Raw genomic sequence first — 25,734 nt, forward strand, 5'->3', positions numbered from 1 at the left:
TCTTGTAGAAATTCCTGAGGAAATTTTGGGAGTTTTTGGGATTTCTGAGGAGATTTTTTGGGATTTTTGAGGGAATTTTGGGATTTCTGAGGAGATTTTTGGGATAAAACAGCTGAAAATGGTTAGGGGGATTCTTTTCCATGGATTTTTTTTGGGAATTCTGCCCCCAGGGAAGGATTTGGGATCATTCCCAGAAGAAATCCCCCAGGAGAAGCCGCTCCTCACTCTGGATGAAGCGGCCCAAAGAACCAATGGAGATTTTACCCCAGAAATTCCTGGTGAGAAACTGAATTTTGGCATTTCTGCCTTTTCCCAGGGAATTTTTCTGGTAAAATCCTGATTTTTTTCCTTTTTTTTTCTCCAGATGGATCCAGCACAGAGAATTCCCAGCTCCCTTTGGATTCCCTGGATTTCCCTAAGCCAGAATTCTCCCCCCCATCCCCTCCCCCACCACCCCTGGATCCCCTTTACCCCCCAAACCCCGATGGGACCATCCCAGGTAAATCCCAGAGCAAATCCATGAAAAAAAAAAACGTAAAAAAAATTAAAAAAAATTTAAAATTTCCCATTTCTGCTGGGACCATCCCAGGTAAATCCCAGAGCAAATCCATGAAAAAAACCTTTAAATTTTAAAAAATTTAAATTTTCCCATTTTTGGTGGTGACCCCCCCAGATCCCCCTGAGGAGGTGCTGGAGGCTCTGAGGACTTTGGGGTTTGATTCCTTCAGGCCTGGCCAGGCTGAGGCCATCATGAGGGTCCTTTGTGGTGAGATTTGCTTTTTGTTTTCCCTTCCTGCCCTTTTTCCCTCAATTTTTTCTGCCATTTTTCTGCCCTTTTCCCCACTCTTTTCTTACCCTTTTCCCTCCATTTTTCCCATTCTTTTTTCCTCCATTATTCCCATTCTTTTTCCGACATTTTTCTTTCCATTTCTCCTGACCTTTTTTCTTTCCATTTTGCCACTATTTTTCCTGACCTTTTTCCCCCAACTTCTTCCCTCTATTTTTCACGTCCTTTTTTTCTGCCCCTTTTCCTACTTCTTTTTCCCAACCTTTTTTCCCATCTTTTTTTCCCTGCTGTTTTTCCACCTTTTTCCCCTCCACTTCCCCACCCTTTTTTCCTTCACTTTTCCCCTCCATTTTCCCTCTCTTTTTCCCCACCCTTTTTCCCTATATTTTGCCACCCTTTCCTCTCCATTTCTCCCACTGTTTTTTTCCCATCCTTTTTCCCCTTTCTTTTTTCCTGCTCTTTTTCCTGTCCTTTTTCCCTATATTTCCCCTCAGTTTTTCCCACCCTTTTCCCACTCTTTTCCTCTCAGTTTTTCCCACATTTCCCTTCAGTTTTTCCTGCCCTTTTTTCCACTTTTCCCCTCAGTTTTTCCCACTCTTTTTCCCACATTTTCCCTCAGTTCTTCCTGCCCTTTCCCCCCACATATCCCCTATTTCTCCTTCCCTTTTTTCCCCACATTTCCCCTCAGTTTTTCCTGCTCCTTTTCCCCTCAGTTCTTCCCACTCTTTTCCCCTCAGTTTTTCCCGCCCTTTTCCCCACATTTCTCCTCATGTTTCCCACCCCTTTTCCACTTTTCCCCTTAATTTTTTCCACCATTTCCCCACCCTTTTTACTACATTTTCCCACAGTTATTCCTGCCCTTTTTTCCGCTTTCTTCCTCAGTTTTTCCTGACCCTTTTCCCGCACATTTTCCCTGTTTCTCCTGCCCTTTCCCCCCACATTTCCCCTCAGTTTTTCCCACACTTTTCCCTTCAGTTTTTCCCACCCTTTTCCCCACATTTCCCCTCAGGTTTTCCTGCCCTTCTCCCACTTTTCCCCTCAGTTTTTTCCACCATTTCTCCCACCCTTTTTACTACATTTTCCCTCAGTTTTTACTGCCCTTTTTTCCACTTTCCCCCTCAGTTTTCCCCACTCTTTTTCCCACTTTTCCCCTCAGTTTTTCCTGCCCTTTTCCCCACCCTTTTCCCCCACATTTTCTGTCAGTTTCCCCCCCCTTTTCCCCCACATTTCCCCTCAGTTTTTCCTGCTCCTTTTCCCACATTTTCCCTGTTTGTCCTGCCCTTTCCCCCTCAGTTTTTCCTGCTCCTTTTCCCACATTTTTTACTACATTTTCCCTTCAGTTTTTCCCACCCCTTTCCCCCACTTTTCCTCTCAGTTTTTCCGCCATTTCCCCCACCCTTTTCCCCCACATTTTCCCTCTTTCTCCTGCCCTTTTCCCCTCAGTTTTTCCCTGCTTTTCCCTACATTTTCCCTGCTTTTCCAACCCTTTTCCCCTCAGTTTTTCCCCCTTTTCCCCTCTCCCAACACCCCAAAATTCCCATTTTTCCCCGGGAATCTCCATGCTGCTCACGCTGCCCACAGGCTCGGGCGAATCCCTCTGTTACCAACTCCCTGCCATTTTTCCCACTCTTTTTCCTCCCCTCTTTTTCTCTGCTTTATTTCCCCTGCCATTTTTCCATCTGGTTTTCCTGCTTCTTTTCCCTCCTTTCCCCCTCAGTCTTTCCTGCCCTTTCCCCCTCAGTTTTCCCTGTTTCCCCCACCCTTTTCCCCCTTTTCGCCTCAGTTTCCCCCACCCTTTTCCCCTCATTTCCCCTCAGTTTTTTCTGACCCTTTTTCCACTTTTCCCCTCAGTTTTTCCCTCCCTTTCTCCCGCCCTTTTCCCCTTAGTTTTTCCCACTCTTTTCCCCACATTTCCCCTCAGTTTTTCCCACTCTTTTCCCCACATTTCCCCTCAGTTTTTCCCACATTTCCCCTTAGGTTTTCCTGCCCCTTTTCCCTCATTTTTCCTCAGTTTTCCATGCCCTTTTCCCCACTTTCCCCCTCAGTTTTTCCTGCCCTTCTCCACCGTTTTCCCCTCAGTTTTTCCCTCTTTTCCCCTCTCCCAACACCCCAAAATTCCCATTTTTCCAGGAATCTCCACGCTGCTGCTACTGCCCACGGGCTCGGGCAAATCCCTCTGTTACCAACTCCCCGCCTTCCTCTACCACCGCCGCTCCCGCTGCATCTCCATCGTCATCTCCCCCCTCATCTCCCTCATGGACGACCAGGTATTCCCCCAATTCCTGCTTTTTTAGGGATTTTTCCCCTCACAAAATCCCCAAAAAACCCAGAATATTCCCACTCCCAGGTTTCCGGCCTCCCCTCAGCCCTCACAGCCGTCTGCATCCACTCCAACCTCACCCCATCCCAGCGTGAGGCAGCCATTGAAAAAGTGAGTAAAATCCTTTTCCCCACAATTTTCCTGTTTTCCCCACCGTTTTCCCCACATTTCCCTTCACTTTTTCCTGCCCATTTTCCACTTTTCCCCTCAGTTTGTCCTGCCCTTTTTTCCACCCTTTTCCCCTCGGCTTTTCCTTGTCCATTTTCCCACTTTTCCCCTCAGTTTTTCCTGCCTTTTTCCCACCCTTTTCCCCACATTTCCCCTCAGTTTTTCTCACTCTTTTCCCCTCAGTTTTTCCTGCCCTTTTTCCCATATTTTCCCTCAGTTTTTCCCTGTTTTCACCACCTTTTTCCCCACATTTCCCTTCACTTTTTCCGGCCCATTTTTTCACTTTTCCCCTCCGTTTTTCCCACCCTTTCCTCCTCAGTTTTTCCCTGTTTTCCCCCACATTTTCCCTCAGTTTTCCCTGCGCTTTTCCCCTCAGGTTTTCCCTCTTTTCCCCACCCTTTCCCCCACAGTTCCCTTCACTTTTTCCCACCAATTTTTCCACTTTTTCCCTCAGTTTTTCCTGTTTTTCCCATCCTTTTCCCCACATTTCCCCTCAGTTTTTCCCACTCTTTTCCCTTCAGTTTTCCCTGCCCTTTTCTCCACCCTTTTATCCTCAGTTCTTCCCTGTTTCCCCCCCCCTTTTCCACACATTTCCCTTCACTTTTTCCACTTTCCCCCCCACTTTTTCCTGCCCTTTTCTTCAGCCATTTGCCCTCAGTTTTTCCCACTCTTTTCCCCTCAGTTTTTCCTGCTCTTTCCCCTGCCTTTTTTCCCATATTTTCCCTCAGGTTTTCCCTGTTTTCCCAACCCTTTCCCACACATTTTCCTTTCCCCCCCATTTTCCCACTTCTCCCCTCAGTTTTTCCTGCCCTTTTCTCCACCCTTTTCCCCTCAGTTTTTACTCCTTTTTCCCACATTTTCCCTCAATTTTTCCCTCAGTTTTTGCCACCCTTTCCTCCACATTTTCTCTCAGTTTTTCCCGCTCTTTTTCCCACCCTTTTCCCCTCAGTTTTTCCTGCCCTTTTCCCTCAGTTTTTCCTGCCTTTCCCACCCTTTTCCCCACTTTTCCCCTCAGTTTCCCCTGCCCTTTTCTCCACCCTTTCCCCCTCAGTTTTTAGTGCTTTTTCCCCCTCATTTCCCCTCAGTTTTTCCTGCCCTTTCCCCCACATATTCTCTCAGTTTTTCCCTGGTTTTCCCTGCCCTTTCCCCCTCATTTTCCCTCAGTTTTTCCTGCCCTTTTCTCCACCCTTTTCCCCTCAGTTTTTCCCTGGTTTTCCCACCCTTCCCCCCACATTTTCCCTCAGTTTTTCCCGCCCTTTCCCCCTCAGTTTTTCCCTCCCTTTCCCCCACTTTTCCCCTCAGTTTCCTGGCCCTTCCTTCCACTTTTTCCTTAAAAAAAATCCCGAACAATCCCAATTTCCCACCAGGTCAGGAGTGGCCAAGCCCAAATCCTGCTGCTTTCCCCAGAATCTGTGACAGGCTCAGGATTTTTTTCCCGCCTTTTCCGCCATTTCCCTCCCGTGGCTTTCGCCTGCCTGGACGAAGCTCATTGCATCTCCCACTGGTCCCACAACTTCCGACCCGCTTACCTCAGGGTCTGCAAGGTGAGAAAAACCCCAAAAACCTCCAAAAAATCCCAAAAAATCCCCACAAATCTGGAGTTTATTCCCAAAATTCCAGGTTCTGCGGGAGCGTTTGGGCGTTCGGTGCTTCTTGGGCCTCACGGCCACGGCCACGGTGGCCACGGCTCGGGACGTGGCCAAACATTTGGGGATCGCTGAGGGAAATCCGACCATCGGCGCCTTCGGGATCCCCGAAAATCTGCGGCTCTCGGTGTCCCTGGAGGACGACCCCGACCAGGTGGGTGCGGATTTGGGGAGTTTCCGGGAAAAATCCCCATTTTTAGGTCATAAAATTTCTTTTTTTGGAAGAAAATCCCCATTTTTAGGTCCTAAAATTTCTTTTTTTGGGATTAATCCCACATTTTCTGAGGGAAATAGTTCATTTTTAGGGCTTAAAATTTCTTTTTTTTTAACAAATTACAGATTTTCTGAGGGAAAATCCCCATTTTTAGCACTTAAAATTGCATTTTTTGGGATTAATCCCCTCATTTTCTGAGGGAAAAGTCCAGATTTTCAGGGAAAAAATTTCTTTTTTTCAAACAAATTCCACAATTTCTGAGGGAAAAAACCTGGTTTTTAGGATCAAGCCCCAAATTTTAGGGAAAAATCCCCATTTTTAGGTCCTAAAATTTCTTTTTTTGGGATTATCCCACATTTTCTGAGGGAAATAGTTCATTTTTAGGGCTTAAAATTTCTTTTTTTTTAACAAATTACAGATTTTCTGAGGGAAAATCCCCATTTTTAGCACTTAAAATTGCATTTTTTGGGATTAATCCCCTCATTTTCTGAGGGAAAAGTCCAGATTTTCAGGGAAAAAATTTCTTTTTTTCAAACCAATTCCACATTTTCTGAGGGAAAAATCCTGGTTTTTAGGATCCAGCCCCAAATTTTAGGGAAAAATCCCCATTTTTAGGTCCTAAAATTTCTTTTTTTGGGATTAATCCCACGTTTTCTGAGGAAAAATCCCCATTTATAGGACCTAAAATTGTATTTTTCAGGTTTAACCCCACATTTTCTGAGGGAAAATGCTAGTTTGGACCTAAAATTGTATTTTTTTGGGAGAAATTCTATATTTTTTGAGGGAACATGCACATTTTTAGGGCCTCAAATTGTATGTTTGGGGCATGAATTCCATGTTTTCTGAGGGAAAATCCCCATTTTTAGGGACTCAAATTGCATTTTTAGGGATTAATCCCACATTCTCTGAGGGAAAAGTGCATTTTTAGGGCCTAAAATTTCAGTTTTGGGGAGAAATCCCACATTTTCTGACAGAAAAAAATCTACTTTGAGGGCATAAAATTGCATTTTCTGAGGGAAATTCCCCATTTTTAGGTCTTAAACTTTCTTTTTTTGGGACACATTCCACGTTTTCTGAGGGAAAAGTCTGCATTTTTAGGGCCTAAAATTGCATTTTTTGCAATGAATCTCAGATTTTCTGAGGGAAAAATTTTATTTTTTGGGATCAATTCCACATTTTCTCAGGGAAAAATCCCAATTTTTAGGATCCAGCCCCAAATTTTTGGGAAAAATCCACATTTTTAGGGCTTAAAAGGAGGGAGTTTTGTGATTATTCTCACCTTTCCTGAAGGAAGGACCCCATTTCTAGGATCAATCCCATATTTTCTGAGAAAGAAAATCTCCATTTTTTAGGGTATAAAATTCCATTTTTGGGATTAATCCCACATTTTCTGAGGGAAAAAATTTCCTTTTTTGCAATCAAATCCCACATTTCCTGAGGGAAAGTCCCCATTTTTAAGGCTTAAAATTGTATTTTTTGGGATAAATTCCACATTTTCTGAGTGAAAAATTCTACTTTTTGGGAGAAAACCTACATTTTCTGAGGGAAAACCCCATTTTTAGGGCTTACAATTGCATTTTTTTTTTTTTTTTGTATCAATCCCACATTGTTTTAGGGAAAAATCCTCATTTTTAGGGCCTGAAATTGTATTTTTCAGGATTAATCCCGCATTTCCTGAGGGATAATTCCCATTTTTTGGGATTAAGCCCATATTTTCTGAGGAAAAATCCCCATTTTCAGGGGGAAAAAATGATTTTTTTGGGATCAATTGCATATTTTCTGAGGGAAAAGTCCACATTTATCATGGCCAAATTCCTTGGTTATAGGACCCAGCCCCAGTTTTCAGGGAAAAATCCTCATTTTTAGAGCTTAAAATTTCATTTTTTTGGGATTAATCTCACATCTCCTGAGGGAAAATCCCCATTTTTAGGGCTTAAAATGTGATTTTTTTAGAATTAATCTCATATTTTCTAAGGGAAAATCACAATTTTTAGGGACTCAAATTGCATTTTTAGGGATTAATCCCACATTCTCTGAGGGAAAAATTCCCATTTTTAGAGACTGAAGTTTCATTTTTTGGAATGAAAGCCACATTTTCTGCGGGAAATACCTCATTTTCAGGGAAAAAAATTTGTTTGGGATCAATCCCACATTTTCTGAGGGAAAAATTCTACTATTAGGGCATAAAATTGCATTTTCTGTGGGAAATTCTCCATTTTTAGGTCTTCAAACTTCTTATTTTGGGATTAATCCCACATTTTCTGAGGGAAAATCCCCATTTTTAGGGCCTAAAATGGCATATTTTGGTATCATTCCCACATTTTCTGAGGGAAAAAGTTCATTTTTAGGGCCTCAAATTGCATTTCTTGGGATAAATTCCACATTTTCTGAGGGAAAATCTCCATTTTTAAGACCTAGAATTGCTTTTTCTTTACCAATCCTGTATTTTCTGAGGGGAAATCCCCATTTTCAGGCCTTAAATTGCATTTTTTTTGTATCAATCCCACATTGTTTTAGGGAAAAATCCTCATTTTTAGGGCCTCAAATTGCATTTTTTGGGATAAATTCCACATTTTGTGAGGGAAAATTCCTATTTTTAGGGCCTCAAATTGCTTTTTTTGGGAGAAGTCCTACATTTTCTGAGGGAAAAGTCCATAATTTAGGACCACATATCGCAACTTTTGGGATTAATTCCACATTTTCTGAGGGAAAATCCCCATTTTTAGGACTTAAGATTTCACTTTTTGTTATTAATTCCACATTTTCTGAGGGAAAATCCCCATTTTTAGGACTTAAGATTTCTTTTCCTGGGAAAAATTCCACATTTTCTGAGGGGAAATCCCCATTTTTAGGGCCTCAAATTGCATTTTTTGGGATAAATTCCACTTTTCCTGAGGGAAAATTCCTATTTTTAGGGCCTCAAATTGCTTTTTTTGGGAGAAATCCTACATTTTCTGAGGGAAAAGTCCATAATTTAGGGCCTCATATTGCAATTTTTAGGATTAATTCCACATTTTCTGAGGGAAAATCCCCATTTTTAGGACTTAGGATTTCACTTTTTGGGATTAATCCCACATTTTGGGAGGGAAAATTTCCATTTTTAGGACTTAAAATTTCTTTTTCTGGGGAAAATCCCACATTTTCTGAGGGAAAATCCCCATTTTTATGACCTAAAATTCAATTTTTGAGGGGAAAAACCTCTAAATTTTTGGGGGGAAAATTCCCAAATTTTCCCCTTTTTCCTCTTTTATGGTAAATTTTTTTTTTTTTTTAAAATCCAGATTTTTGGAGAAATTCTTCTCATATTTTCTCCAAAACTCCCAGTTTTGTGGGAAAAAAATCATGATTTTTAGGGACAAATTTCCATTTTTTCTTTGAAAAAGGTCTAATTTTCTTGGCACATTCTGCATTTTTATTAGAAAAAAATTCTTAATTTTTCTGTGAAAGAAATCCAAATTTTTGGGACAAATACTTCTTTTTTAGCATTTTATGGTAAAAAAAATCTCAATTTTTGGCGACAAATCCCCTTTTTTATGGGGAAAAAAAATTCCTTATTTTATGATAAAAAATCTCAAATTTTTGGGACAAATCCCTCTTTTTTTCCCATTATTATGGGAAAAACCTCAATTTTTGGCGACAAATTCACCATTTTTATGGGGAAAAATCCCAATTTATTTCTTGGTAAAAATTCCATTGTCGGGGAATAAAATCTGAATTTTTCCGGGGTAAAAAAATCTCAAATTTTTGGGACAAATCCCAATTTTTTTTTGCCATTTTTATGTTGTAAACCCCCAATTTTTTTGTGAAAAATTCCCAATTTTCCCCCGCAGGCCGTGCTGCGGGTGCTGTGCGAGCGGAGTTCGGGGAATTTTGGGTATTCTGAGGATTTGGAAAAAATTTCCACATTTTTATGGGTTTGGGACAAATTCCATATTTTTGGCCTTAAAATCCCATTTTTTGGGGACAAATTTCTCTTTATTTTACCAAAAAAAATCCCATATTGTGGTTAAAAAACACCAAATCTTTGGCAACAAATGTATTATTTTTTTATGGTAAAAATTTTTGGTTTTTTTGAAAAAAATCGAGATTTTTGGACAAATTCTTCTCATTTTTTCTCCAAAACTCCCAGTTTTGTGGGAAAAAAATCAGGGTTTTTAGGGACAAATTTCCATTTTTTCTTTGAAAAAAGTCTCATTTTCTTGGCACAAATTCTGCATTTTTATTAGAAAAAAAATTCTTAATTTTTCTGTGAAAAAAATCCACATTTTTGGGACAAATACTTCTTTTTTACCATTTTATGGTAAAAAAATCTCAATTTTTTGGGACAAATCCCCTTTTTTATGGGGAAAAAAAATTCCTTATTTTATGATAAAAAATCTCAAAATTTTGGGACACATTCCTCTTTTTTTCCCATTATTATGGGAAAAACCTCAATTTTTGGCAACAAATTCACCATTTTTATGGGAAAAAATCCCAATTTATTTCTTGGTAAAAATTCCATTGTCGGGGAAAAAAATCTGAATTTTTCCGGGATAAAAAATCTCAAATTTTTGGGACAAATCCCTCTTTTTTTCCCATTATTATGAGAAAAACCTCAATTTTTGGCAACAAATTCACCATTTTTATGGGGAAAAATCCCAATTTATTTCTTGGTAAAAATTCCATTGTCGGGGAAAAAAATCTGAATTTTTCCGGGATAAAAAATCTCAAATTTTTGGGACAAATCCCTCTTTTTTTGGCCATTTTTATGTTCTAAACCCCCAATTTTTTTCTGGAAATTTCCCAATTTTCCCCCGCAGGCCGTGCTGCGGGTGCTGCGCGAGCGGAGTTCGGGGAATTTTGGGAATTGCGGGAATTTTGGGAATTCGGTGCTGGTTCTGTGCGCGCGCAGGGAGGACAGCGAGCGCCTGGCGCGGCTCATCCGCAGCGAGTTCCCCGAGGTGCCGGGCAGGAAAACGCACAAAGGTGGGAGAAATTACTGGGGAAAAAACTGGGGAAAATATGGGAAAAATTGGGGAAAACATGGGAAAAAATTGGGGAATTTTGGGGAAAAAATTGGGGAAAAAATGGGAAAAATTTGGGGAAAAATTTGGGGAAAAAATGGAAAAAATTAGGGAATTTTGTGGGGAAAACGGGAAAATTTTGGGGAAAAATTTGGGGAATTTTGGGGGGAATACGGGGAAAATTTTGGGAAAATTTTTTAGAATTTTGGGGGGAAAACGGGAAAAATTTGGGGAAAAAATGGGAAAAATTTGGGGAATTTTGGGGAGAAAACGGGAAAATTTGGGGAAAAATTTGGGGAAAAAATGGGAAAAATTTGGGGAATTTTGGGGGGAAAATTTGGGTAAAACATGGGAAAAATTTGGGGAATTTTGGGGGAAAAAACGGGAAAAAATTGGGGAAAACATGGGAAAAATGGGAAAAATTTGGGAAATTTTGGGGGGAAACGGGAAAATTTGGGGAAAAATTGGGGGGAAAAATGGGAAAAAATTTGGGGAATTTTGGGGAAGAATTTGGGGAAAAAATGGGAAAAGTTTGGGGAATTTGGGGGGGAAAATGGGAAAAATTTGGGGAAAAATTTGGGGAAAATTTTGGGGAATTTTGGGGGGAAAATGGGAAAAATTTGGGGAATTTTGGGGGGAAAAGAAGGGAAAAATTTGGGGAAAAATGGGAAAAGTTTGGGGAATTTTGGGGGGAAAACGGGAAAAATTTGGGGGAAAAATGGGAAAAATTTGGGGTATTTTGGGGGAAAACGGGAAAAAATTGGGAAAAATTTGGGAAAAAATTGGGGAATTTTTGGGGGAAAACGGAAAAATTGGGGGAAAAATGGGAAAAATTTGGGGAATTTTGGGGAGAAAAATTTGGGGAATTTTGGGGGGAAAAACGGGAAAAATTTGGGGAAAAAATGGGAAAAGTTTGGGGAATTTTGGGGAAAAGAAGGGAAAAATTTGGGGAAAAATGGGAAAAATTTGGGGAATTTTTGGGGGGAAAACGGGAAAAATTTGGGGAAAAAATGGGAAAAATTTGGGGAATTTTGGGGGGAAAAAGCGAAAAATTGGGGGAAAAATGGGAAAAATTTGGGGAATTTTGGGGGGAAAACGGGAAAATTTGGGGTATTTTGGGGGGAAAACGGGAAAAATTTGGGGAAAATATGGGAAAAATTTGGGGAATTCTGGGGGGAAAACGGGAAAAATTAGGGAAAAAATGGGAAAAATTTGGGGAATTTGGGGGAAAAATGGGAAAAATTAGGGAAAAAATTGGAAAAATTTGGGGAAAAAATGGGAAAAATTTGGGGTATTTTGGGGGGAAAATGGGAAAAAATTGGGAAAAATTTGGGAAAAAATTGGGGAATTTTTGGGGGAAAACGGAAAAATTGGGGTAAAAATGGGAAAAAATTTGGGGAATTTTGGGGAGAAAAATTTGGGGAATTTTGGGGAGAAAAATTTGGGGAATTTTGGGGGGAAAACGGGAAAAATTTGGGGAAAAAATGGGAAAAGTTTGGGGAAAGCATGGGAAAAATTTGGGGAATTTTGGGGAAAAGAAGGGAAAAATTTGGGGAATTTTTGGGGGGAAAACGGGAAAAATTTGGGGAAAAAATGGGAAAAATTTGGGGAATTTTGGGGGGAAAAAGGGAAAAATTTGGGGAATTTTGGGGGGAAAACAGGAAAAATTTGGGGAAAAAATGGGAAAAATTTGGGGAATTCTGGGGGGAAAACGGGAAAAATTAGGGAAAAATTTGGGGAATTTTGGGGGAAAAAAGGGAAAAATTGGGGGAAAAATGGGAAAAATTTGTGGAATTTTGGTGGGAAAAAGGGAAAATTTGGGGAAAAATTTGGGGAATTTTTGGGGGAAAAATTTGGGGAAAAAATGGGAAAAATTAGGGAAAAATGGGAAAAATTTGGGGAATTTTGGCGGGAAAATGGGAAAAATTTGGGGAATTTTGGGGGAAAACGGGAAAAATTTGGGGAAAAATTTGGGGAAAAAATGGGAAAAATTTAGGGAAAAAAGGGAAAAATTTGGGGAATTTTGGGGGGAAAAGGGAAAAAATTGGGGAAAAATTTGGGCAATTTTGGGGGAAAACGGAAATGATTTGGGGAAAAATTAAGGAAATTTGCAGAAAAATTGGGAATTTTGAGAAAAAATTTGGGGAAAAATTGGAGGAAAATTTGGGTAAAATGGGGGAAAATTCGGGAAAAAATGGGAAATTTTGGGGAAAATGGAAGAAATTGGGGAAATGTGGGGGAAAAATTGGAGGAAAATCAGGGGAAAAGTGGGCGGAAGTGGGGAAGAATTTGGGGAATTTGGGAGAGAATTTGGGAAATTTGTGGAGAAATTGGTGGTGTTTTTCAGAAATAATGAGGGGATTGGAGAAAAAAGGAGAATTCTGAAAGTATTTGTAGAAAAAAGTTGGGAAAACCAGGAATTTGGAACAATTTGGAGAATTACAAGAACATAGAGAAATCTGAAAAAATTTTGCGCAAAAATTTGAGAAAAATCAGTGAATTTTGGGGGAAAATCATGGAATTTTTTTTTTGGAGTTTCACAGAACGTGAGGGAAAAACGTTGGAATTCCAAACTGATGGAAAGCCGCGGAATTGTTGGTTTTGCAGGGAAAAGGGAAGCGGCGCAGGTGTGCGCGGCGTACCACGCGGGGCTGAGCGCGCGGGAGCGGCGCCGCGTCCTCGGGGCGTTCACGGCGGGCACGGTGTGGGCGCTGTGCGGCACCGCCTGCATCGGCCTGGGCATGGACGCGGCCCCCCTGAGGGGGGTCCTGCAGCACGGCGGGCCCGGCTGCGCCGAGGCCTTCCTGCAGCACGTGGGCAGGGCCGGCAGGGACGGCAAAGCGGCCTGGGGACACCTGTGTCTGCACAGAGGGGTGAGCAGAGGGGACGTGTGGGGGAGAAAATTGGGGAAAATGTGGGGAAAAGTTGGGGAAATTTGGGGCCGAGCATGTGGGCGGTGGCGCTGAGCAAGCAGGAGCGGCACGGGATCCTGAGGGGGTTCATGGCTGCCGGGATCTGAGGGGGTCCCTCATGGCGGGCAGGGTGTGGGCGCTTTGCGACACCAGAGCCTCCCTGAGGCAGTTCATGGCGGGCAGGGTGTGGGCGCTTTGCGACATCAGAGCCTCCCTGAGGCAGTTCATGGCGGGCAGGGTGTGGGCGCTGTGCGGCACCAGAGCCCCTCTAAGGGGGTCCCTCATGGTTGGCAGGGTGTGGGTGCTGTGTGGCACTGCCTGCATCAGTCTGGGCATGGACAGAGCCCCCCTGAGGGCGTTCATGGCGGGCAGGGTGTGGGCGCCCCCCTGAGGGCGTTCATGGCGGGCAGGGTGCGGGCGCTGTGCGGCACCGCCTGCATCGGCCTGGGCATGGACGCGGCCCCCCTGAGGGGGGTCCTGCAGCACGGCGGGCCCGGCTGCGCCGAGGCCTTCCTGCAGCACGTGGGCAGGGCCGGCAGGGACGGCAAAGCGGCCTGGGGACACCTGTGTCTGCACAGAGGGGTGAGCAGAGGGGACGTGTGGGGAGAAAACTGGGGAAAATGCGGGGAAAAGTTGGGGAAATTTGGGGCCGAGCATGTGGGCGGTGGCGCTGAGCAAGCAGGAGCGGCACGGGATCCTGAGGGGGTTCATGGCTGCCGGGATCTGAGGGGGTCCCTCATGGCTGCTGGGGTGTGGGCGCTGTGTGGCACCAGAGCCCCTCTGACGGGGTGGGTCCCTCATGGCTGCTGGGGTGTGGGCGCTGTGTGGCACCAGAGCCCCTCTGACGGGGTGGGTCCCTCATGGCGGGCAGGGTGTGGGTGCTGTGTGGCACCAGAGCCCCTCTGAGGGGGTGGGTCCCTCATGGCTGCCGGGGTGTGGGTGCTGTGCAGCACCAGAACCTCCCTGAGGCAGTTCATGGCGGGCAGGGTGTGGGCGCTGTGCAGCACCAGAGCCTCCCTGAGGCAGTTCATGGTGGGCAGGGTGTGGGCGCTGTGCAGCACCAGAGCCCCTCTAAGGGGGTCCCTCATGGTTGGCAGGGTGTGGGCGCTGTTTGGCACTGCCTGCATCGGCCTGGGCATGGACAGAGCCCCCCTGAGGGCGTTCATGGCGGGCAGGGTGTGGGCGCCCCCCTGAGGGCGTTCATGGCGGGCAGGGTGTGGGTGCTTTGCGGCATCAGAGCCCCTCTGAGGGCGTTCATGGCGGGCAGGGTGTGAGTGTCCCCCTGAGGGCGTTCATGGCGGGCACGGTGTGGGCGCCCCCCTGAGGGCGTTCACGGCGGGCACGGTGTGGGCGCTGTGCGGCACCGCCTGCATCGGCCTGGGCATGGACACGGCCCCCCTGAGGGGGGTCCTGCAGCACGGCGGGCCCGGCTGCGCCGAGGCCTTCCTGCAGCACGTGGGCAGGGCCGGCAGGGACGGCAAAGCGGCCTGGGGACACCTGTGTCTGCACAGAGGGGTGAGCAGAGGGGACGTGTGGGGAGAAAACTGGGGAAAATGTGGGGAAAAGTTGGGGAAATTTGGGGCCGAGCATGTGGGCGGTGGCGCTGTGCAGGTGGGGCTGAGCAAGCAGGAGCGGCACAGGATCCTGAGGGCGTTCATGGCTGCCGGGATCTGAGGGGGTCCCTCATGGTGGGCAGGGTGTGGGCGCTTTGCGACACCAGAGCCTCCCTGAGGCAGTTCATGGTGGGCAGGGTGTGGGCACTGTGCGGCACCAGAGCCCCTCTAAGGGGGTCCCTCATGGTTGGCAGGGTGTGGGCGCTGTTTGGCACTGCCTGCATCGGCCTGGGCATGGACAGAGCCCCCCTGAGGGCGTTCATGGCGGGCAGGGTGTGGGCGCCCCCCTGAGGGCGTTCATGGCGGGCAGGGTGTGGGTGCCCCCCTGAGGGCGTTCATGGCGGGCAGGGTGTGGGTGCCCCCCTGAGGGCGTTCACGGCGGGCAGGGTGTGGGCGCCCCCCTGAGGGCGTTCACGGCGGGCACGGTGTGGGCGCTGTGCGGCACCGCCTGCATCGGCCTGGGCATGGACGCGGCCCCCCTGAGGGGGGTCCTGCAGCACGGCGGGCCCGGCTGCGCCGAGGCCTTCCTGCAGCACGTGGGCAGGGCCGGCAGGGACGGCAAAGCGGCCTGGGGACACCTGTGTCTGCACAGAGGGGTGAGCAGAGGGGACGTGTGGGGAGAAAACTGGGGAAAATGCGGGGAAAAGTCAGGAAAAAGTTGGGGAAATTTGGGGCCGAGCATGTGGGCGGTGGCGCTGTGCAGGTGGGGCTGAGCAAGCAGGAGCGGCACGGGATCCTGAGGGGGTTCATGGCTGCCGGGATCTGAGGGGGTCCCTCATGGCTGCTGGGGTGTGGGCGCTGTGTGGCACCAGAGCCCCTCTGACGGGGTGGGTCCCTCATGGCGGGCAGGGTGTGGGTGCTGTGTGGCACCAGAGCCCCTCTGAGGGGGTGGGTCCCTCATGGCTGCCGGGGTGTGGGTGCTGTGCAGCACCAGAACCTCCCTGAGGCAGTTCATGGCGGGCAGGGTGTGGGCGCTTTGCGACACCAGAGCCTCCCTGAGGCAGTTCATGGTGGGCAGGGTGTGGGCGCTGTGCAGCACCAGAGCCCCTCTAAGGGGGTCCCTCATGGTTGGCAGGGTGTGGGCTCTGTTTGGCACTGCCTGCATCGGCCTGGGCATGGACAGAGCCCCCCTGAGGGCGTTCATGGCGGGCAGGGTGTGGGCGCCCCCCTGAGGGCGTTCATGGCGGGCAGGGTGTGGGCGCTGTGTGGCACCAGAGCCCCCCTGAGTTCATTCATGGTGGGCAGCGTGTGGGCACTGTGTGGCACCAGAGCCCCCCTGAGTTCATTCATGGTGGGCAGGGTGTGGGCACTGTGTGGCACCAGAGCCCCCCTGAGTTCATTCATGGTGGGCAGGGTGTGGGTGCTGCTCTGAGGGCGTTCATGGCTGCCGGGATGTGAGCGGGTCCCTCATGGCGGGCAGGGTGTGGGCACTGTTGGCACCGCCTGGGCACGGGCACAGCCCCCTGAGGGGGGTCCCTGATGGCGGGCATGGTGTGGGCGCTGTTGGCACCACCTGGGCACCGGCACAGCCCCCTGAGGGCGATCATGGAGAGCTGGGTGTGGGTGCCCCCCTGAGGGTGTTCATGGCGGGCAGGGTGTGGGCGCTGTTGGCACCGCCTGGGCACGGGCACAGCCCCCTGAGGGTGTTCATGGCGGGCAGGGTGTGGGTGCCCCCCTGAGGGTGTTCATGGCAGGCAGGGTGTGGGTGCCCCCCTGAGGGCGTTCATGGCGGGCAGGGTGTGGGCGCTGTTGGCACCGCCTGGGCACGGGCACAGCCCCCTGAGGGTTTTGAGGAAAAAAATTTGTCGGCAGTTGGGCGAAAAACAGGAAAATGGTGAAGAAATTGGAAGGAAATCTGAGAAAATTTGGGAAAAATTGGGAGGAAAATTTGGAGGAATTTTGGAAAAAAATTGAGAGGAATTGGCAAAAAATTGGGAAAATTGGTGGCAAATTTGGAGAAAATTGGGAAAAAATTGGGAAAATTTGGTGAAAATTGAGAAAATTTAAATTTGGGGAACGTTTTTGGAAAAAAAAAAGGAAAAAATGGGGGAAAATCAGGAAAAAAATTGGGGGAAATTTTGGAAGAATTGGGAGAAGATTGGGTAAAATCGAGGGAAAATTTTGGGAAAAATTAATGAGAAATTTGGGGGAAAAATCGGGAAAATTTGCAGAAAATTCCGGCAAAAATGGGGGAAATTTTTGAAAAAATAGAAAAATAAGGAATAAGGGAAATCTAGGGAAAAATTCAGGAAAATTTGGGAAGACATCAGAAAAAATGGGGGAAAATTTGGGAGAAATTGGGGAAATTTGGGGCAAATCAGGAAGAAATGGGGGAAAAAATGATTTTAAAAACCTGAAAAATTTGGGGGAAATTATGAAGAAAAGGGAAAAAAACAGGGAAAAATCAAGGAAAATGGGGGAAATTTTAAAAGGAATTGGGGAAAGAAATTGGAAAAAAAAGGGGGAAAAATTAAAGAAAATCAGGCAAAAATCTGGGGGAAATTTTGGAAAAAATTGGGGGAAAAATCAGGAAAAATTGGACAAAGTTTAGGGAAAAATTTGGAACAAATCGGGGGAAATTTTGGAAAAAAATGAGGGAAAATTTGAGTGAAAGTCTGGAAAAAATGGGCAAAAATCAGGGAAAAAAAATTTGAATTTTCGGGATAAAAAAATTGAATTTTTGGGGGTAAAAAAGTGAAATTTTGGTGGAATTTTGAGGGATTTGCGCCAAATTTTTGGGATTTTTTTTGGGGAAAAATTCCCAAAATTGTAAATTTTAAATGAATTTTGAATTTTTTCTCCTCCCAGGGCGAGGATTTTCTGGAAATGCGGGAAATTTTGGAAAAAATTGGGGGAAAAATCAGGAAAAATTGGGGGAAATTTTGAAAAAAAAAAATGAGGGAAAATTTGAGTGAAAATCTGGAAAAAATGGGCAAAAATCAGGGGAAAAAAATTGGAGAATTTAAGGGAAAAAATTTGAATTTTCGGGATAAAAAATTTGAATTTTTGGGGGTAAAAAAGTGAAATTTTGGTGGAATTTTGAGGGATTTGCGCCAAATTTTTGGGATTTTTTTGGGTAAAATTCCCAAAATTGTAAATTTTAAATGAATTTTGAATTTTTCTCCTCCCAGGGCGAGGATTTTCTGGAAATGCGGGAAATTTTGGAAAAATTGGGGGAAAAATCAGGAAAAATTGGGGGAAATTTTGAAAAAAAATGAGGGAAAATTTGAGTGAAAATCTGGAAAAAATGGACAAAAATCAGGGGAAAAAATTGGAGAATTTAAGGGAAAAAATTTGAATTTTCGGGATAAAAAATTGGAATTTTTGGGGGTAAAAAAGTGAAATTTTGGTGGAATTTTGAGGGATTTGCGCCAAATTTTTGGGATTTTTTTGGGGAAAATTCCCAAAATTGTAAATTTTGAATTAATTTTGAATTTTTCTCCCCCCAGGGCGAGGATTTTCTGGAAATGCGGGAAATTTTGGAAAAAATTGGGGGAAAAATCAGGAAAAATTGGGGGAAATTTTGAAAAAAAAAATGAGGGAAAATTTGAGTGAAAATCTGGAAAAAATGGGCAAAAATCAGGGGAAAAAATTGGAGAATTTAAGGGAAAAAATTTGAATTTTCGGGATAAAAAATTTGAATTTTTGGGGGTAAAAAAGTGAAATTTTGGTGGAATTTTGAGGGATTTGCGCCAAATTTTTGGGATTTTTTTTGGGGAAAAATTCCCAAAATTGTAAATTTTAAATGAATTTTGAATTTTTCTCCTCCCAGGGCGAGGATTTTCTGGAAATGCGGGAAATTTTGGAAAAAATTGGGGGAAAAATCAGGAAAAATTGGGGGAAATTTTGAAAAAAAAAATGAGGGAAAATTTGAGTGAAAATCTGGAAAAAATGGACAAAAATCAGGGGAAAAAATTGGAGAATTTAAGGGAAAAAATTTGAATTTTCGGGATAAAAAATTGGAATTTTTGGGGGTAAAAAAGTGAAATTTTGGTGGAATTTTGAGGGATTTGCGCCAAATTTTTGGGATTTTTTTGGGGAAAATTCCCAAAATTGTAAATTTTGAATTAATTTTGAATTTTTCTCCCCCCAGGGCGAGGATTTTCTGGAAATGCGGGAAATTTTGGAAAAAATTGGGGGAAAAATCAGGAAAAATTGGGGGAAATTTTGAAAAAAAAAATGAGGGAAAATTTGAGTGAAAATCTGGAAAAAATGGGCAAAAATCAGGGGAAAAAATTGGAGAATTTAAGGGAAAAAATTTGAATTTTCGGGATAAAAAATTTGAATTTTTGGGGGTAAAAAAGTGAAATTTTGGTGGAATTTTGAGGGATTTGCGCCAAATTTTTGGGATTTTTTTTGGGGAAAAATTCCCAAAATTGTAAATTTTAAATGAATTTTGAATTTTTCTCCTCCCAGGGCGAGGATTTTCTGGAAATGCGGGAAATTTTGGAAAAAATTGGGGGAAAAATCAGGAAAAATTGGGGGAAATTTTGAAAAAAAAAATGAGGGAAAATTTGAGTGAAAATCTGGAAAAAATGGACAAAAATCAGGGGAAAAAATTGGAGAATTTAAGGGAAAAAATTTGAATTTTCGGGATAAAAAATTGGAATTTTTGGGGGTAAAAAAGTGAAATTTTGGTGGAATTTTGAGGGATTTGCGCCAAATTTTTGGGATTTTTTTGGGGAAAATTCCCAAAATTGTAAATTTTGAATTAATTTTGAATTTTTTCTCCCCCCAGGGCGAGGATTTTCTGGAAATGCGGCGCCACATCCATGAAAATTCCGTGGATTATTGGGCTGTCAAGGCTTTGGTGCAGAGAGTTTTTGTGCCTTGTAAATGCCCAGAAATTCCGGAGGAAAATCAGGAAAATTCCCAGGTTTGGAGCCCAAAAAATGGGGAAAAAAGGGAAATTATTCAGGAAAAATTTGAGTTTTTGGTATAGGAAATTCCAAAAAAAAAAATCCAAAAAAAATCGCAAAAAATTCAGCAAAAATTGGAATTTTTAATGAGGAAAAATTTGCAATTGTTGGGTTTTTTCTTATGGAAAATTCCAATTAAAACCCAAAAAATTGGAATTTTTAATGAGAAAAAATTGGCATTTTTGGAGGATTTTTTTCTGAAAAAAATCCCAAAATATTGGGGATTTTTAATGAGAAAAAATCTGAATTTTTCATTTTTTTCCCCACAGAAAATTCTCAAAAAATCCAAAAAAATTCCCCAGCCTTAAATCCCATTAAACACCACCAAAAATTAATTTTCTGGCATTAAAAAATGATTTATTTGGATTAATTTGGATTAATTTGGATTAATTTGGATTTAATTTGACTGATTTTTCCAGGAAATCTCAAATTCCCCCTGGTGCCGTGGCCACGAGCGGAGCCGTAAATCCCGTGAAAAACGAAAATAATTTCAATTTTTAGAAATAAAAATATTTTATTTTAATTTATTTTAATTTATTAGGATTTATTTTAATTTACTTTGATTTACTTGGATTTATTTTTTATTTATTTTTATTTATTTTTCCCCAGGAACTCCCATTTGCCCCTGGTTCCATGGCCACGAGCGGAGCCTGAAATCCCATTCAAAACGAAAATAATTTGAATTTTTAATAGTAAAATTCATTAATTTGGATTAATTTGGGTTAATTTTGATTAATTTGATTAATTTGGATTAATTTGATTGATTTTTCAGGAACTCTCAAATCCCCGGCGGTGCCGCGGCCACGAGCGGAGCCTGAAATCCCATTCAAAACGAAAATAATTGGAATTTTTAGTACTAAAATTCATTAATTTTCATTAATTTGGGTTAATTTGGATTAATTTGGATTAATTTGGATTAATTTTTATTTATTTTTCCAGGAAATCTCAAATCCCCCCCGGTGCCATGGCCACGAGCGGAGCCTGAAATCCCATTCAAAATTGAAATAATTGGAATTTTTAATATTAAAATTCATTAATGTGGATTAATTTGGATTAATTTGGATTAATTTGGATTAATTTGGATTTATTTTTATTTATTTTGATTGATTTTTCCAGGCACTCCCATTTCCCCCCCAGTGCTGTGGCCATGAGCGGAGCCTGAAATCCCATTCAAAACTAAAATAATTGGAATTTTTAATATTAAAATTCATTAATTTGGATTTATTTTGATTAATTTTGATTAATTTGCATTGATTTGGATTAATTTGATTGATTTTTCCAGGAAGTCTCAAATCCCCGGCGGTGCCGTGGCCACGAGCGGAGCCTGAAATCCCATTCCAAACGAAAATAATTGGAATTTTTAATATTAAAATTCATTAATTTGGATTAATATTGATTAATTTTGGTTAATTTGGATTAATTTTCCGCAGTGCCGCGGCCACGAGCGGAGCCTCCCGGTGCAGGAGCTGGAGCAGAGCCTGGACCTGAGGCAGGAGGGTGAAAAATTCAATTTTTATCCCAAAATCCTCCCCCAAATCCCCAAATCCAAATTTCCCAAATTTCCCCAATTTCCCCTTGAATTTCCTCCATTTTTTTCCAATTTTTTTTCCAACTTTCCCTTAAAATTTCCCAATTTTTCCCCCAAAATTTCCCCAAAATTCCCCAATTTTTGCCTGAATTTTCCAGGTTTTTCCCCCAATTTTTTTCCAGAATTTCCCTTAAATTTCCCAATTATTCCCCCAAAATTTCCCCCAAATAATCCAATTTTCCCTCCAAATTCCCCAAAAAATTCCCTCAAAATTCCCCATTTATTTCCCCAAATAATCCAATTTTTCCTCCAAATTTCCTCCCAAAAATTCCAAATTTTTTGCCTTTTTTCCCTGAAATTTCCTCCCAAAAAATCTAAATTTTTTTTCCATTTTTCCTTAATTTTTTCCCCAAAAATTCCTTTTTTTTTGGCTTTTTTTCCCTTAAATTCCCTCCCAAAAATTCCTTTTTTTTTGCCTTTTTTTCCTTAAATTTCCTCCCAAAAATTCTTTTTTTTTTTTGCCTTTTTTCCCTAAATTTCCTCCCAAAAATTCCATTTTTTTGCCTTTTTATCCCAAAATTCCCTCCCAAAAATTCCATTTTTTTGCCTTTTTTCCCTTAAATTTCCTCCCAAAAATTCCTTTTTTTTTTGCCTCTTTTCCCTAAATTTCCTCCCAAAAATTCCATTTTTTTGCCTTTTTATCCCTAAATTTCCTCCCAAAAATTCCATTTGTTTTTGCCTTTTTTCCTTAAATTTCCTCCCAAAAATTCTTTTTTTTTGCCTTTTTTTCCCGTAAATTTCCTCCCAAAAAATTCCATTTTTTTGCCTTTTTTCCCTTAAACTTTTCCCAAAAAATTCCTTTTTTTTTTTTGCCTTTTTTCTTAAATTTCCTCCCAAAAATTCCATTTTTTTTGCCTTTTTTCCCTTAAATTTCCTCCCAAAAATTCTTTTTTTTTGCCTTCTTTCCTTTAATTTCCTCCCAAAAATTCCTTTTTTTTTTGCCTTTTTCCCCTTAAATTTCCTCCCAAAAATTCCATTTGTTTTTACCTTTTTTCCTTAAATTTCTTCCCAAAAATTCCATTTTTTTTGCATTTTTCCCCATTTTTCCCTTCAATTTTGACCCCAAAAATTGCATTTTTTTCCCATTTTTCCATTTAATTTTGACCCCAAAAATTCCAATTTTTCCCATTTTTTCCCCATTTTTCCCTTCAATTTTATTCCCAAAAATTCCAATTTTTCCCCTTTCTTTCCCCCATTTTTTCCCAAAAAAATCGAATTTTTTTTGCATTTTTTTCACTTTTTTTTGCCTGTTTTCCTCTTTATTCCCCAAACTTCCAAATTTTTCCCTAAATTTTTGAATTTTTTCTGATTTTCCAGGGATTGAGACGCTGCTGGTGCTTTCCTCCAAAAATTCCCCATTTTTCCCCATTTTTCCCTTCAATTTTTACCCCCAAAAAAATTCCAATTTTTTCCTATTTTTCCCCATTTTTCCTTTAAATTTTACCCCCAAAAAATTCCAATTTTTTCCTATTTTTTCCCCATTTTTCCCTTCAATTTTGACCCCAAAAATTCCAATTTTTTCCCATTTTTTCCCCATTTTTCCCTTCAATTTTAACCCCAAAAATTCCAAATTTTTCCCTTTTAATTTCCCCATTTTTCCCTTCAATTTTTACCCAAAAAAATTCCAATTTTTTCCATTTTTTCTCCATTTTTCCCTTCAATTTTAACCCCAAAAATTCCATTTTTTTCCCTTTTAATTTCCCCATTTTTCCCTTCAGTTTTTTCCCTAAAAATTCCAATTTTTTCCAATTTTTTACCCATTTTTCCCTTCAATTTTGACCCCAAAAATTCCAATTTTTCCTATTTTTTCCCCATTTTTCCCTTCAATTTTTACCCAAAAAAATTCCAATTTTTTCCCATTTTTTCCCCATTTTTCCCTTCAACTTTGACCCCAAAAATTCCAATTTTTTCCCTATTTTTCCCCGATTTTTGCCCAAAAAAATCAAATTTTTTGCCTTTTTTTCACTTTTTTTGGCCTTTTTTCTCTTTATACCCAAATTTTCTAAATTTTGCCCCAAATTTTTGAATTTTTTCTTTTTTTCCAGGGATTGAGACGCTGCTGGTGCTTTTGGAGCAGCCCCGGCGCTGTCTCTGCCCATTCCTCACGGCCCCAAAATTTTGCCCAAATTTCCCCTTTTTCCTCTCAAATTTCCTCCAAAAATTCCAATTTTTTCCCCATTTTTCCCTTCAATTTTGACCCCAAAAATTCCAATTTTTCCCATTTGTTGCCCAATTTTTCCCTTTTAATTTCCCCATTTTTCCCTTCAATTTGGACCCCAAAAATTCCATTTTTTTCCCATTTTTTCCCCATTTTTCCCTTCAATTTTACCCCCAAAAATTCCAATTTTTTCCCATTTTTTCCCCATTTTTCCCTTCAATTTTTTCCCTAAAAATTCCAATTTTTTCCCATTTTTTCCCCATTTTTCCCTTCAATTTTAACCCCAAAAATTCCAAATTTTTCCCTTTTAATTTCCCCATTTTCCCTTCAATTTTTACCCAAAAAAATTCCAATTTTTTCCATTTTTTCTCCATTTTTCCTTCAATTTTTACCCAAAAAAATTCCAATTTTTTCCAATTTTTTCCCCGTTTTTCCCTTAAATTTTGACCCCAAAAATTCCAATTTTTTCCCATTTTTTCCCCATTTTTCCCTTCAATTTTTACCACAAAAAAATTCCAATTTTTCCCATTTTTTCCCCATTTTTCCCTTCAATTTTAACCCCAAAAATTCCAAATTTTTCCCTTTTAATTTCCCCATTTTCCCTTCAATTTTTACCCCAAAAATTCCAATTTTTCCCATTTGTTGCCCAATTTTCCCTTTTAATTTCCCCATTTTTCCCTTCAATTTTTTCCCTAAAAATTCCAATTTTTTACCCATTTTTCCCTTCAATTTTTACCCCCAAAAATTCCAATTTTTCCCATTTTTTCCCCATTTTTCCCTTCAATTTTTACCCCCAAAAATTCCAATTTTTTCCCATTTTTTCCCCATTTTTCCCTTCAATTTTTACCCCCAAAAATTCCAATTTTTTCCCATTTTTTCCCCATTTTTCCCTTCAGTTTTAACCCCAAAAATTCCAATTTTTTCCCTTTATTTCCTCCATTTTTCCTCTGATTTTTGCCCAAAAAAATCGAATTTTTTTGCCTTTTTTTCACTTTTTTTGGCTTTTTTTCTCTTTATACCCCAAATTTTCTAAATTTTGCCCCAAATTGTTGAATTTTTTCTGTTTTTCCAGGGATTGAGACGCTTCTGACGCTTGTGGAGCAGCTCCCGGGGGGTTTCCTGCAGCTGCTGCCCCCGGCGCTGTCGCGCTGCCGCCTGCGGGGACGCCCCAAAGCGCTCCGGGACGCCGCCCACACGTGGGAAATCCACAAAATTCACCAAAATTCACAAAATTCCACAAATTTCACAAATTCCCAAAATTCTCCAATTCCCAAAATTCCACAAAATTCTACAAAATTCCACAAAATTCCCCAAATTCCCAAAATTCTCAAAAGTCCCCAAAATTCCCCAAATCCCCCAAATTCCTAAAATCCCCAAAATTCCTGAAATCCCCCAAATTCCCCAAATTCCCAAAGTTTCCCAAAACTCTTGGGATTTCCCAAATTCCCGGAATTCCCCAAAATTTCCCAATTTCCCAAAATTCCTGAAATTCCCATAATTCCGCAAATTCCCCGAATTCAGAAAATTCTTAAAAGTCCCCAAAATCCCCCCAATTCCCAAAATCCCCCAAATTCCCCAAATTCCCAAAATTCTCAAAAGTCCCCAAAATCCCCCAAATTCCCAAAATTCCCACGATTCCCAGAATTCCCCAATTCCCAAAATTCCTGAAATTCCCAAGATCCCCAAAATTTCCCAAATCCCCAAAATTTCCCAAAACTCCTGGAATTCCCCAAATTTCCCAAATTCCCAAAATTCCAGAAATTCTAAAGATTCCCAAAATTCCGGAAATTCCCATAATTCCCCAAATTTCCCGAATTCTGAAGATTTCTGAAATTCCCCAAATTCCTAAAATTCCCAAAATTCCCAAAATTCTCAAAAGTCCTCAAATCCCCAAAATTCCCCAAATTCCTGAAATTCCTGGAATTCCAAAAATTCCCCAAAATTCTGGAAATTTTCCAAATTCTGAAAATTCCTCAAATTACCAAAATTCTCCAAATTCCCAAAATTCCAAAAATTCCCCAACTTCCCACAATTCCCTAAATTCCCAAAATCCCCAAAATTTCCCAAAACTCCTGGAATTCCCCAAATTCCTGAAATTCCCAAAATTCCTAAATTCTTAAAATTCCCATAATTCCCCAAAATTCCTGAAATTCCAAAAATTCCTCAAATTCCTAAAATTTCCCAAAACTCCTGGAATTCCTGAAATTCCCCAACTTCCTAAAATTCCTGAAATTCCCAAAATTCCCAAATTCCCAAAATTCCTAAAATTCCAAAAATTCCCCAAAATTTCCCAAAACTCTTGGAATTCCCAAAATTCCTGAAATTCCCAGAATTCCCAAAATTCCCCAAATTCCCAGAACTAATGAAATTCTCTAAATTCACAAAATTCCTCAAAATTCCAAGAAA

General features: G+C 41.8%; 1 protein-coding gene across 1 annotated transcript in view; it reads left to right on the top strand.

Moving 5' to 3' along the window:
- The window catches only part of RECQL4 (RecQ like helicase 4), a 28,717-nt gene extending 3,728 nt beyond the window's left edge, over positions 1 to 24,989 (top strand). Inside the window, exons 4-15 of the mRNA XM_058815822.1 lie at positions 171 to 278; positions 365 to 499; positions 674 to 766; positions 2,918 to 3,054; positions 3,135 to 3,218; positions 4,643 to 4,819; positions 4,896 to 5,075; positions 9,935 to 10,100; positions 12,746 to 12,995; positions 19,386 to 19,539; positions 21,013 to 21,079; positions 24,401 to 24,989. Of these exons, the coding sequence (XP_058671805.1) occupies positions 171 to 278; positions 365 to 499; positions 674 to 766; positions 2,918 to 3,054; positions 3,135 to 3,218; positions 4,643 to 4,819; positions 4,896 to 5,075; positions 9,935 to 10,100; positions 12,746 to 12,995; positions 19,386 to 19,539; positions 21,013 to 21,079; positions 24,401 to 24,696 (1,847 nt within the window). The 3' untranslated portion in view covers positions 24,697 to 24,989. The remainder of the gene's footprint in view (positions 1 to 170; positions 279 to 364; positions 500 to 673; positions 767 to 2,917; positions 3,055 to 3,134; positions 3,219 to 4,642; positions 4,820 to 4,895; positions 5,076 to 9,934; positions 10,101 to 12,745; positions 12,996 to 19,385; positions 19,540 to 21,012; positions 21,080 to 24,400) is intronic.
- The last annotated feature ends 745 nt before the right edge of the window (positions 24,990 to 25,734 follow it).

This window comes from Ammospiza caudacuta, chromosome 1 (genome assembly GCF_027887145.1).
Source record: "Ammospiza caudacuta isolate bAmmCau1 chromosome 1, bAmmCau1.pri, whole genome shotgun sequence".
NCBI classification, from domain to species: Eukaryota; Metazoa; Chordata; class Aves; order Passeriformes; family Passerellidae; genus Ammospiza; species Ammospiza caudacuta.